General features: G+C 57.5%; 1 protein-coding gene across 1 annotated transcript in view; it reads right to left on the bottom strand.

The window, feature by feature from the left end:
• Positions 1 to 2,487, bottom strand: part of RXRG (retinoid X receptor gamma) — a 36,113-nt gene extending 33,626 nt beyond the window's left edge. The window contains exon 1 of the mRNA XM_006774986.2: positions 1,842 to 2,487. Within this exon, the coding sequence (XP_006775049.1) occupies positions 1,842 to 1,890 (49 nt within the window). The 5' untranslated portion in view covers positions 1,891 to 2,487. The remainder of the gene's footprint in view (positions 1 to 1,841) is intronic.
• Between the last annotated feature and the right edge of the window lie 10,105 nt (positions 2,488 to 12,592).

Genomic DNA, 12,592 nt, shown 5'->3' with positions numbered 1-12,592 from the left:
TCCTTTATTCCTTCCTTCCTTCTTTCCTTCCCTCCTTCCCTCCTTCCTTCCTTCCCTCCTTCCTTCCTTCCTACACCGACCCTTGGCCTCGTCCCTGCCGCCCCGGACACAGCATGCACACGAATGCACAGCGAGGCCCGAGGTGCTCTGAGCCCACGGCTGGCACCCAGGGCGCCATCAAGCGGCCCCCCTGAACTGTGGACCAGACCTTCGTTCTCCAGCCTTCATCTCCGCTCTCTCCCATCCCCTCCTCCTTCAACCCTTTTCACCCCAACTGTCCCAGCGGGTCTCCTGGGCTTTCATGAGGCCAGGGCCTCACAGACTCAGGCCCCAGGGGTCTCAGAGGTTGGCATGTTCTTCAGACACCTGAACTCGAGGCAGCGGAGAAAGGGCCGCTGGCTGTGGGTGGGCCCAAGATGGGAGCTGAGAAGGCGTTTCACACCCAGGCCCGGTGACCCAGCTGTGAACCAGAGATCGGATGTCCAGGCCGCAGCCTTGGCCGCCACGCTCACTGGGCCATCACGAGACTGGCCCCAATCACCTGAACTCGACCTCTTCCAGGATCACAGCCACAGCCCCACACCCCTGTGTCCAGGCGGCCACCGGCCACCATGACGTGCGTCTGCATGATGACCCCACCCAAGGGGCAACGACCGTGTCGCATGCACATCTGTATCCCGGCGCCTGACAGTACGCTTGGCTCAGAACCACCACCTGTGCCCCCTGAACGCACGGGCAGCCCCGGGCCTGACGCCGCCAGGAAGGACCACTGCACCTGCCCACGAGCGTCCTGCCCAGCGCAGCGCGGACGAGCTGCCCGCCTGCCTGCCTGGTCAGGAGAGCAGGGGCTTTTCCTCCTCCAGACTGGACAAGAATTTCTGCTTTGTCCTGCCTGCCAGCAGCACAGGCAGGACAGGGGCTCCAGGGTCCGGGGCAGGCGCTGCCGCCACCAGCTGACGGGGAGAGGCCGGCGGTCAGCTGTCCGTTCCATTCACTCAGGCTGGGCGACTGTCAGGGAATCCCGGGGCCTTGGGGAGTGTGCCTCCAGGATGGGTTGCCAGCCAGCCCCACCCCAGGGAAGTGAGGGCAGTGACCCTGGCTGGGAATTGGGGACAGCAGGGGAGCAACCAGGGCTATTAGCAAAACAAAGGGCAAGAACACAGGAGGGACAGCACTGTGCAAATTAAAGCGCATGTTTGCTTTTAGAAATCTGCTTTTCAATACAGCAAGCTCTTGTTCGGAAGTGTCCTGGAACCCTTCGCAGACGCGGTCCTTCCCTCTCCCCTTCTCCTCACTGCAAGCTGGGTGTTCTTTAACTCTCCACTTCACATACACATACACACACACACACTCACACACTCACACTCACACACTCACACACTCACACTCACACACTCACACACACACTCACATCACACACACTCACTCACATCACTCACACACCGCACTCACACACACACTCACACACTCTCACACACTCACACTCACACACACTCACTCACATACACACACGCACTCACACACACTCACACACAAAGTCACACACACACTCACACACTCACACACTCTCACACACTCACACAAGCACATGCCGCTGCAACAATGTGCAGCTTCCAGCTGGTCTCCCATGTGCAGACCCACATACGCTCCCCGTGCTCTCACTCGGATGTGCAAAAACACCATCACCCACGGCCGTCTCTCCCCTCTCTCGTGCACACGCACACTGACACGCAAGCACAGTGCACATGCATGCACACATAAAGGATTCAATACTAATCCCGTTAGCAGTCCCCCGTATCCCCTCCATCTCCCCAGGACAGTCCAGAAGGTGCCACACTCACCGCCAAAGCTGGTGGGGAACTTCATGAAGTGAGGATAATTCCCGTACATGTTTACTCTCCACTCATAGTCCTCGCTGCCGGGTCTCTGAAGATCGCGGCTCCCCGCCCCAGGCACAGCAGTGCCCTTCAACTCCGGCGCCCAAGAGTGGTCATCGCCACCCCGCACCCGGCTGCGCGGGCTGGGCCAGCCCTCGGGGATTAGCCAGGAATCCGCCTCTCCACTGGGGCGGCCGCATAGCGCGCTGGAGCCCGACCGGCAGCTGGTGCCTGTCAGTAATCACGCATAATGCCTCCGCCGCTGCCGCTGCTGCCGCCCTGAGATCCTGTTGCTGGTTTGATTAACTCGGCTGGGCTGCAGCGCTGCTCCCAGCTCCCTGCGGTCCCGGGGGTCCTCCCGGTGGCGCGATCTATTATCCAGGAAGGATCGATGTGTGACCGCCCCACCGCAGGTCAGGAGAGGGGGGAGGTGGCAGGGGATGGAAGATTCTTTAGGTGCCTTTTCCTTGACTTGCACCCACAAAAATCAATGGGTTTTATTAAAATGCATTTTCTCAGTTCGGCTGCTCTGTGTCCGACGGACTTGCGATAGGACCTGAGAGCAGCTGTGGGAGGGGCAGCGATGGGAGCCGGACTAGAGCCGCCCTGGGTCCCGAGGGCTCTCCTGAGCAGCCGAGGCACTGGTTCTCACAGGGGAAGCGAGACAAGGGCTGTGGGGGCTCTCGCTCACCTCACACAGGGGTCGTTCACTGACCTTTCCCTGGACGGTGCTCACCTCCACCCCGTCAAAGCGCCGAGTCCCCACTGACACAGACGCTCCCTTGGGTGGGACCAACCCACAAGTCACAGTCCAGGTACCCCTTCGGCGTCTGGCCTGGGGTGCAGCTTTCCTGACCAGCCACTGCTCAGCCTATACTTGACCACCTCCAACGAGAGGGGCTCCCTCCTCTCCCACTCCATTTCTGGGCAGTTCTCACCATGAGAAAGGGCTTTATGGAGCTGAAATCTGCCCCTGCCCCTGCAGCTCCTGCCCACAGGTTCCAGGCACCTCCCTGAAGCCACACAAGAGACGCTGGGGGGTTGTCACAGCGGGATCTTCTGCAAATTCAGACACAAACCTCATGCCCACAGTCAATATCCTCCTGGCACACTCGTCTCTTCATGTCCCATCGTCCCCGAGCACCCGAGGGCACTGGCGACCCCTCCTCTCTCTGTGCTGCACATTAATTCACAGAGCTGCCCGCCCTCCCCGTGGAAGCAGGTGCCCCGACTTGGATGCCACGCTCCAGCGACGGGGCCACTCTTCTCCTCGTGCTGTGTGTGTGGGCAGGGCCATGGGGGCACTGTCAGGGCCCCGAGGGGTCAGCTGAGCCCTGACACTGGAACAAGGATCCAAGGGTTTCTCCTGCACGGCCTTGGACAGAGCGAGCCAGGGAGGGAGGTCAAGTCGGGGCCCCAGGGGAGAAAACCAAGACTCCAGGGCTAGGAGGACGCAGGACAAGTGAAGAGGAAAGAGCCAGAGCAGGGACGATGTCGGGGGCATTAGCTCCACAGTTAACTCCCGTCAAGCGAACCTGACACCCCAGGTCTGTCTCCCTTAGTCACAGTCTGCCCCCCATTCCTGGGCGTCGGCTTGGAGGCGAGCGTGCACCTCCCTCGCTCCTCTGCCATGAAATCCAGGTCCACGCACCCTCCTATCATCTGGATCCAGCTGTTTCCTCCGGTCTGTTTCTTATGCCTCCCCATCCCATGGCTTCTGAGGATCCTGAGCCGCCTTCCATAGTTCATCCGACTCATGGGTAAAATGCTGAAAGGACACAGCGGGGACCACGTCTTAGAGCCCGCCACCGCTATGTCCACTCTCCAGTGCCGGGCGCTGTCCCACCATGTTCCCTGGCCTGGCCTGGCGAGGTTGGGTCCATAGAGAAAGCACCAGCGCAGAAGCCAGCGGCTGGACGCGAGACCCAGTCCACCGCTGACCGCCTCAACACACTAGCCAGTTCCCCAGTCCCCAGGGCCACGGTGACTGCATGGGTTTGTCTTAAGGATCAAATGAGTCCACACCTAGAACCTCCTAGAATACACCAGAGCACAGCAAATGCGTGCACGCTCTTTCCATGATGACGGTGCTGACGTACATGCCTTATCTCCTTTTGCTCATTTGTAACCTGTCCGAGCAGGGCTGGATGATTCCAGAGCCTCCTTCGCCCTCAAATTCAACTCAAATGAATCCAGCACCCGTGGCACAGCGGCCCATTCTCCCCACAGAGGTCTCAGAAACACGTGTCTTAGTGACGCACAAACCACGTTTCCAGCGTCCACCCGGCAAGGGCAGAAGCACGCTCTCCCGGCACACGTGGCCTTTCGGTGAACCGGCGCTGCAGGGCTCCCACGGACTCCATGCCAGCCTTTCACATGGGCTCTCCAGGGCTCGTCCGAGGGCAATGTCACCGTGACCTCTTGGTGTGGGCTCGGTCCTCTTCTCTTTGATAGGTGAGGTGCGTTTTCACAGAATGAAGCCAGATTCCTCAGCCTGGCGTGGAGACACCTCCCGTCCTGGCCTCTCTGGCAAGTGCTCTGGGACAGCCACCCCCAGGCCCACGGACACGCGGCTCCACCTCTCCAGCCCGTGACCTTGGCGAGAGCTCACTCGCCGCGGAAACACCCACGCCGCCACCGCACTGGGGTTCCTGGGTTTCGTTTTGGTTTCATGACTCAGACGTGATGATGGCTGTGCGTGTGTTTTGTTGGGGGTTGGTTTGGCTTTTTGTTTGTTGTAGACTGTAAGGAAGTCATACTCTCTTGGTTTTCTCTCTTCCTTTCTCTGTCAGTCCCTTCTGGTCTGGATGCTTCGCTCACGGTGGGAGCACTGTTGGTTCACTCCAACTTCTGGTTCATTGTTCATGCCATTGACCTTGTCCCGCCTGTGCCCCCACACCCATTGTTTTCCCACCGAAATGCTAGAAACGCTAGTAGGTGCTCGACAAATATTTTTTCATTAGGAAATGCTCGATGTGCTTATCCCAGAGCCTCCCTGGTGACACCTTCCGTCTGGCCTCACAGCCCATAACAAGCCGCGAGCTTTGCGAAGGCCAGGAAGTCTGACTGCGGCTTTGGTCTTTAATCCACACGTTCTGCATGGCACCGCTCTGTCTTGTCCCAGACCATTGTTGACATAACAACGTGATCCTCCCAGAAGCGGTTCCCAGGCCGCCCCCGGCATCAGTCACTCGCTGTCTCCAGCTGTTCCTGAATTCTCACGCGGTGTCAACCGACAGGCCGAGCACACGGTCCCCGGCGGGACGAGCACGTTCACTTACAAGGATGCTGGGCTCATGTCTGTGGGGCCCTCCGATGACCTAGTCCTCTCAGACACCACGCTCTGCTTCTGTCGATGCCATCCGCGTCCGGTGAGCACGGAGGTCTGCCTGCATCTTCGCTGGTGTGTTCAATGCAGGGGCAGCCTGATACGTTACCCTGGTAACTATACCTTCACCGCTGGTCCCATTCCTGGGTTCATTGTTTTGCTTTGGACCAGGGCCGATAGAAGATAATATTTTGCAGCAAACGTGAATGAAAAGCAGAGTCATCGATTTGATAATGACCAGCAGGCGTTAGAGGCAGTATCTCCACAGCATTGACAGACTCCTGGCCTCCATGTGAGGTGCTCGGCCTGGACACCAGAACGTCAGGGTGTGATGGACTTCCCCAAACACTGAACTTAAGCCGGGCAGATGTAGCAGCTCATGTTACAGACAAGGAATGAGAGACCACGCTGTGAGGGGGAGAAGGCAAGAGGCTACTCAGCCAAACTCAACTTAGGTTGTGATCTCTCCCAGCCAGGACGTGGCAGAAATGGATATGACAGCCAGGCCCCACTTGCTCTCAGCTACTGTGTCTGTCACCAAGCAGTGATCCTGCTGTTATTCATATGTTTCTATTATCTATGTGGATGCCGGGGTCTATAAATCGCTGTTCCTCTTTTCTGGCATTCATTCGCTCACTCATTCAATTATCATTCAGCCAACACGTACGGAGAGCTTCTTGCATGTCAGTCCCTGGGGACAGGCTAAGAGACCAGACACACCAAGGCCCTGGCCTCAGAGAGTGTGCGCGGTCGGGGGAGGAGATGGACAGCAGCCCCTAGGCACAGACACAGATACATCACTGCACATTCCGTACATGTGTGCCAGGAAGGGGAAGAATTGGATGAGACGAGAGACTATGGCAGGGAATCTAATTTAAATGGAAAGGTCAGGGGAGACTTCTTTGAGGAAATGACAGTTATGCTCAGGTGGAAAGGATGAGTAGGGCTGAGTCTGAGGGGGAGTGGACCAGCAGAGGTGCAGAGGGCCTGACAGCCTGTGGAGGGGACAATCTCGGTGCATTCGGGGGGCAGCAAATGTTCAGGTCTCCCCTCCAGAAGAGGGGCCGTCAGCAGCTGCTGGGGCCATGGTCTCACCACCATTCTGTGTCCACAAGGCCAGTCAGCTCTGTGCCACTGAGAACCACGCTGCCTGGCTTCATCTCCCCCTCACGTGCTGGTCAAAACCAGATGACTTGCCATTACCCAGTGGTGACCCCAGGACCCCTGTCACAGGGGTGTTCATCCTGCTCTGCTCAGGGTGGCCTCCCTCCCTCTGCTCTGTGTCCAAGTCCCACCCGGGCCCCAAGGCCATTCTCAGGGGCCTCAGGTGGCCCTCTGGGAGCACTCTGTCCCTGAGGCGCCCACAGTCTGCGGCCAGGCCCCGCCCCGGTCACCCCACATGCTCTTCCTTGGACTGTCATCGCGAATGCACCTGAGAGCCCTCTTACTGAACAGCAAGCCGTGGGTGCCGGGCCACGGGGCCGAGTCATTTTTGTTGCCCAACAGCCGTCACAATAGAGTCTGACATAGAATATAAATCCCGTACATGTGTGACTAATGAATGAATAAACGTTCATTGATTGTGCGGAGATCTCCAAGGCCACTCGTGGGGGTGAGTGTCCCTAGGTACCCGCACGTTGTACAGCCCACGTGCCATTTTCACGGGCGCCTTCTCCTGGAATCACAGGTGCTTGTGTGGACAGGCTCACACTGGCGCGGGCGGGATACATCCGTCTGGGCGGCTGAGGTCCTCGAAGGACAGAGATGATTCGGAAAGGGTGCTTGCTGGCAGTGAGCGAGGCTGCTCAGCCGGCAGGAAGAATGGGGCTGGCCCTGGCCGGGTGGCTCAGTTGATTAGAGCGTCATCCCATACACTGAAAGGTTTCAGGTTCGATCCCCAGTCAGGGCATAATGGGAGGCAACTGCAATCAATGTTTCTCGCTCCCCCCCCCCCCCCCCAATAAACATCTCTTCGGGTGAGGATAAAAACAGAGAGATTTCCACGAGGCCTGAGATGTGTCCAAAGACACACACTCTGTCTACAAGGTGCCACCGACAGCTTTGCCACCAGGGGTGTTATTGTCAGAGCTATTTGCTCATCGCCAGTGAGCTCCCCTGAGGTGCAGTCCCCACGCTTGTCTGCACATTTGAAACACCCTGGAAGCTTCAAACATGCCGAGGCCTTTGTCCACTCCCAGAGGTGATTCCGTTGGTCCGGGGCTGTGGTCAGGATTTCGGAACTGTTATCAGAGCCCACGTGACTCTGATGTGCAGATTGAGGGGAGAGAACCTTCCTACAACAGGACGCTGGGAAGGGTCCATCCGCAGAAATGAGAACCGCCTCCTGCAGCGAATGCCTGACTCCCGGGTGCTCTGGTTGCTGCCTTTCCGTATCTAACAGCTACGACACAAACTGTTCTGGTCGTTTCACCCTCCCTTACAGTCATGGGCACACTAAGCTTTCGGCTGGATGGTTTCTGGTATGGGGATGACTGTTTATTCATATCCCTGCTGACAGCTGCTTAGGACGAATGACCATCTTCCTGCCCCAGGAACATCACAGGCTCTGAACCAGATGGAGTGGCAGCTCCCTCAATGCAGAAGTGATCCAGCTGGCTTATGTCAGGTAAAAGCCCTGAATGCCACTCCAGGGCTATGCAGGGGCTGAATCAAGAGCTGAGCCAGGCCAGGGAGGCAGTGCTAGAGGATCGGGCAGCAATGGATTGTTTGCTGTTGTGGCATAACCGTGGTTGTTAAGAATTCAAAGGAGTGTGCTGTCTTAATCTTTCTGACAATTGAAAGGTGAGATGATAGAAATAGCAGTTGGAATGTTAGGGGTAGAAATAGAATATTGGGGACTAGCTATCCTATATAATAAAAGTCTAATATGCAAATCAACCAAACAGCAGAACGACCAGTCACTATGATGCACACTGACCACCAGGGGGCAGATGCTCAATGCAGGAGCTTCCCCCAGCCCACAGGCCTCAGGCCAGCCAAGGCGGGTACCAGCGGGTCCCCGCCCCCACCCCTGCCCCTGGGAGGGGGGGGAGGGTGCAGGGCTAGCGAGCAGGCAGCACCAGGCTGGCCAAGGCATGTGCCAGTGGGGGGGGCCCCTGTTGCCATGCTGGTCACCCCACAGATGGCACTGATCACAGGCCAGGCCTAGGGACCCTACCTGTGCATGAATTTTGTGTGCCCGGCCCCTAGTAATTATAAGAAATATTAATCAAGCTCTGTTAACCGTGATTGTTTTGTTTTGATTAAAGAAAGTACATTCTAACCTGTCTGGGAGTTGTGCACTCCAGGGACCTGGGAGTCAACCTCAGAATGTGGTCCATTCTCACCCGAGAACTGCCTGTTATCATGGAAGATTAACAACTTGTTGCCCAAACAATCAGTCTCGCCTCAGCCTGCATTGCCTGTAATCTATAGCCATTAAACCCATTCTTATTCCTTTTGCCTACTTCCCCATGTAATCTTTGTCCTACCCAATATAAGCTGCTGGCTTATGGGAGGTGCAGAGCAGTTTTTGTGGATGACCTGCTGCTCTCCATGCTGCCGGCAGGATTGGAATAAATATTTAAAAAGAAAGAAAGACAGTGGGAAACTGCCTCCCAGGATCATTCCAAGGGACCAATCAGGCCCACACGGTCCACCGGCCAGTGCTTACAACAGGGGCTCATGACCCCAAGAAGCTCTTGCCTACAGAGTGGGGGGAGGCTGTCTGCTGTGCGGACTTCCTGTACATTAGCTCCAGGTTTGCTGGCGTGGTGTTCCCAGCATGCCATGCTCACACCGCCCCTCGGCCCTCAACAGCTGAGGTATCAAAGAACCCCCTTCAGGCCTTTCCCTCTGTCAGTCTTCGCTACAAAGAGCGAGTACTTCCACCGTCCTCCAAAAACTTGCTTAAATGTCTGTTACAGCACAAGTTTCATTTCCCTTTGTAACATAACCAGTTGCTAAACTGGAATGTTTTTCTTGAGTGCAGAGACAATCTCGTATTCATCTCTACGTTATCAAAGGATCTAGCATTTTGCCTTGTACACAGTAAGCACTCGATAAATGCTCATTGCATGGATGCTCATTGCATGGATGCTGAGATTACAACTAAGAGCAGGACAGGCTTCATCCCTGCTCTCATGGAATGAGTTGAAGGGTAACTTATAACTACCTTTAACGTTGAACTCAATGTTGTCCTAAACCTTTCAAGTTTGAAGCAACACTTACATGGACAGCTCCCTCTTGGTTACCAGTCCAATCATGATCATAAAATCATGGACAACTCACCTGCCGCTGCAAAGCCAGGGGAGCTCTCAGGACACAGAGCAACTGTGATCACACTGAGAAGGAGAACAGGGCTGAGACCAAAGGGAACTATCTGGTCCTTCCAGAGAGGCGCCTGCCATACAGACATGGGGCACTCTCATGCAGGTTGCGTCCAGACCCAAGAGGCGGGTGTTGCCACTAGGCCCCAGGAAGGCCTGTGCATGTCCCCCAGGCGGAGGGAGCGGTGCTGGAGCAGCGCCCAGCCCGCAGGACCAGGCCACTGTCACCGATGCTGCTGAGAAGGCCTACACGGAGCTGGCCACTGGCTGGATGCAGGTGGGGATTTGGAGGCCGCAGCCCCACGGCGCATAGGCCAAGCGATCTATTTTCGGGTCCCACTCAGCTGCAGGGAAGAGGCTCTAAATATACCCCCAGTGCCCGCAGGAGGCAGATTAAGGTCCTGGCAGCTGAGAAGGGTGGGGCTGAGGGGCAGAAGAGCCTCACCACCAACCTGGGCGCAGCCCCAAGGCCTGGCCACTTGTGAGCTCTATTTACAGGAGAGCACGTGTCCGCTACATTTGACTGGGCCCGGGGCCTGGGCTTCAGATGGCAGCAAAGCCACGACTGTCCTCTGCCAAGACCGCCTGAGCAAAGCGTGTAGATGTCACAAAGGACCTGCTGTGTCCCCAGGCATCGGTGTCATAGGGAGGCCCTGCAATCATGTAAGCAACAGCAGTGACCTTCCCCGTGTGCGACCCCTGGTAGTCTACCCAGGCTTTTATTTATAAACAGGGCTGAGATATCGTTCGAAGCCAAATCCAAGGGGCGCAGTCAGAAGGAAGTGGGCAGTCAGCCCGTAAGGACTTCTCTGGCTGCAAAGGTTTGCTCTGGAACGGGGAAGGCCTTCGAGTTCAGCCAGGACATTGTTGTCTTGTCGCCAAAAGCCCAACACCATATGGCGCCTCTGTTTCCAGGCAGGGCATTCCGAGGGGCCAGGAACCGAGTGGGAGCTGCACCCCCGCCAGCATCAGTGACTGTCCAGTAGCCAAAATGAACAGAAAGAGCTAGAGAAGGAGACAGAGGTGACTGGGGGCCAGGGCCGGAGTTGTGGCCAAGGCAGGTCAGAAAGCTGGAATGTTCGGCCATATCAGAGCTTGAGAAATCTCTAGTCAGTGTGTTACGTTAGGGTTAGGAGAGCTACCAGACCCAGTTCAGGCCCATCACCACGGGACACTGGAGCATCAGCAGAGGGAGCCGGCGCTGGAGACAGGTCCCCTGCAACCCGTTTGCTTGGGGTCCAGGCACCGTCTGCATCCGCCTCCTCTGGGGGCTTGTTGAGCACAGATTCCTGGGTGCTGCCTGGACCCCCTGCATCGGAATCTTGGAGGCTGGAGAATGCCTGGACCCCTGGACCTTCAACACGCTCCCCAAGCGACTCCTGTGGGCAGTAACTCTGGGAAATCGCAGCCTTGCAGGATGGGACCCGAAGGGGGCCAGACCTTAACAGCGCCGTGCTCCGGTGCTCCGGCTGCTCCCGGGGCCGAGGGTCACTCTGTGAGGCCAGTGTTCACGCCAGTTCTTCCGACTCCAGATCCTGGACTCCTTCTACTCTCCTCCGCCTTGAGCTTCAGTCCTTGGCCCTGGCGAGCAGAAGGCCCGGGCTCCTGGCAGAGGAACGTTCTGGAAAATGGGTTGAGTGTGGCGGTGAGGTGGGACAAGCTGGTGCTGGCCTGCAGCTACGGGTCTTGGAAAGACCTCGTTGGGAGAAAGTGGGCCCAAGAGACCAGAAACAGCCCAGAGCATCGTACCCAGAGGGCCGGTGAAGAGGTGCCCCTGGCAAAAGCAGCCCAGGGCCTGGTCCCAGACAGGGCAGGAGGACTTGAAGGGTGGACGAGGTGGACTCTGGACGCCCTTGCTGGGGTGCAGGGAGGGAGCTCTCCGGCTGCCCATGGCTTCATCCTTGAGCAGCTGCTGAGGACGCCACACTATTTCTGAAGCTGCGCAAACCTCAGTGCCTCTCTAGGTGGAATTACGGACACAATCAGCAGGCCGGGTCCCAGACACTTAGGGACCAAACCCAAGCCCGCGTGCGGAGCTGCACTGCCCTCCTGCCTCCGCCCTGCGCTGTGGGTTGGTCTGGATCCATTGCTGCCTCAGCCCAGACGGGAGAGCTGTGAAACCAGGACTTCCCCGTGACGTCCTGGCAGGTGCAACCATCTCCGAGGACCGCAGGCCCCAGAAGCACAGCAGAGGAGACCCACTAGCCAGCAAGGCGTTCTGCAGGGCCACTATTTTCTCACCTCTGCGGGGACAGGGACGAGCTCTCTGTACTTCAGTGAGGGCCCCGTCCGCCTGGTGATTAGGAAAAGCAACTATAATTAGTGCTCAAATGAATCTCCCTCTTCCTGGAGGGTGGGAAGCAGCAGCCTGTTTTCAAACTCGCACTCACTGGTCAGCTTGCCAGTGGTAGACCAGGAAGACGTGAGCGAGGCAGCAGCCAGCCTCTCCCAACCCCCTCCCCAATGGCCCACAGAGGTGTCCACGCAGGGTGCCATCCCCCTCCCCCAAGCCCGTCAGCCCACCCCCCACACTGAGTGCATTCAGGATCCAGAGAAGTGCACAGCGGACTCTCCAAACACGCCTCGCAGCCCTGGCTCCCACGTCCGTGCCTGGGGCTGAATCCGAGCTACCCTACCTGCCACCTCTTCCTGCCCCTCCCTGCTGGGCCGCCTCTGAGTCCTTCTGTCTGTCCCCCCTTCTCTGTGTCTCTATGTCTCTCCCTGCTCTGAACCCCTCACCCACATCCCAGCAAGGAGCGTCCTCCATTCCGATCAGAAACCAGCTGGCCACATGACCGTGGGCCCTGGGCCCTTTGGGCTTCCTCAGAGCCCGCAGGACGCTATGACCGCACTACCCGAGCCCACCCTCAGGCCCTTCACCGTTGCCTGTTTTCTCAGCCTCCACGAGGGGCAGCCTTGTTGTGAGGAGGCAGGGACCTCAGTTTCCTGAGGGGGTGAGCATGTCACCCAGGCATTTAGATCAAAGTCTCTTCCCTAGGGGCTCTCCATGCCACACCCACCCATCCCCCAGCCAAGGTCAACCTCCCTCTCCTGGCTCC

This window comes from Myotis davidii, unplaced genomic scaffold (genome assembly GCF_000327345.1).
Source record: "Myotis davidii unplaced genomic scaffold, ASM32734v1 scaffold668, whole genome shotgun sequence".
NCBI lineage: Eukaryota > Metazoa > Chordata > Mammalia > Chiroptera > Vespertilionidae > Myotis > Myotis davidii.
This window is presented reverse-complemented; position numbering and strand designations above follow the sequence as displayed.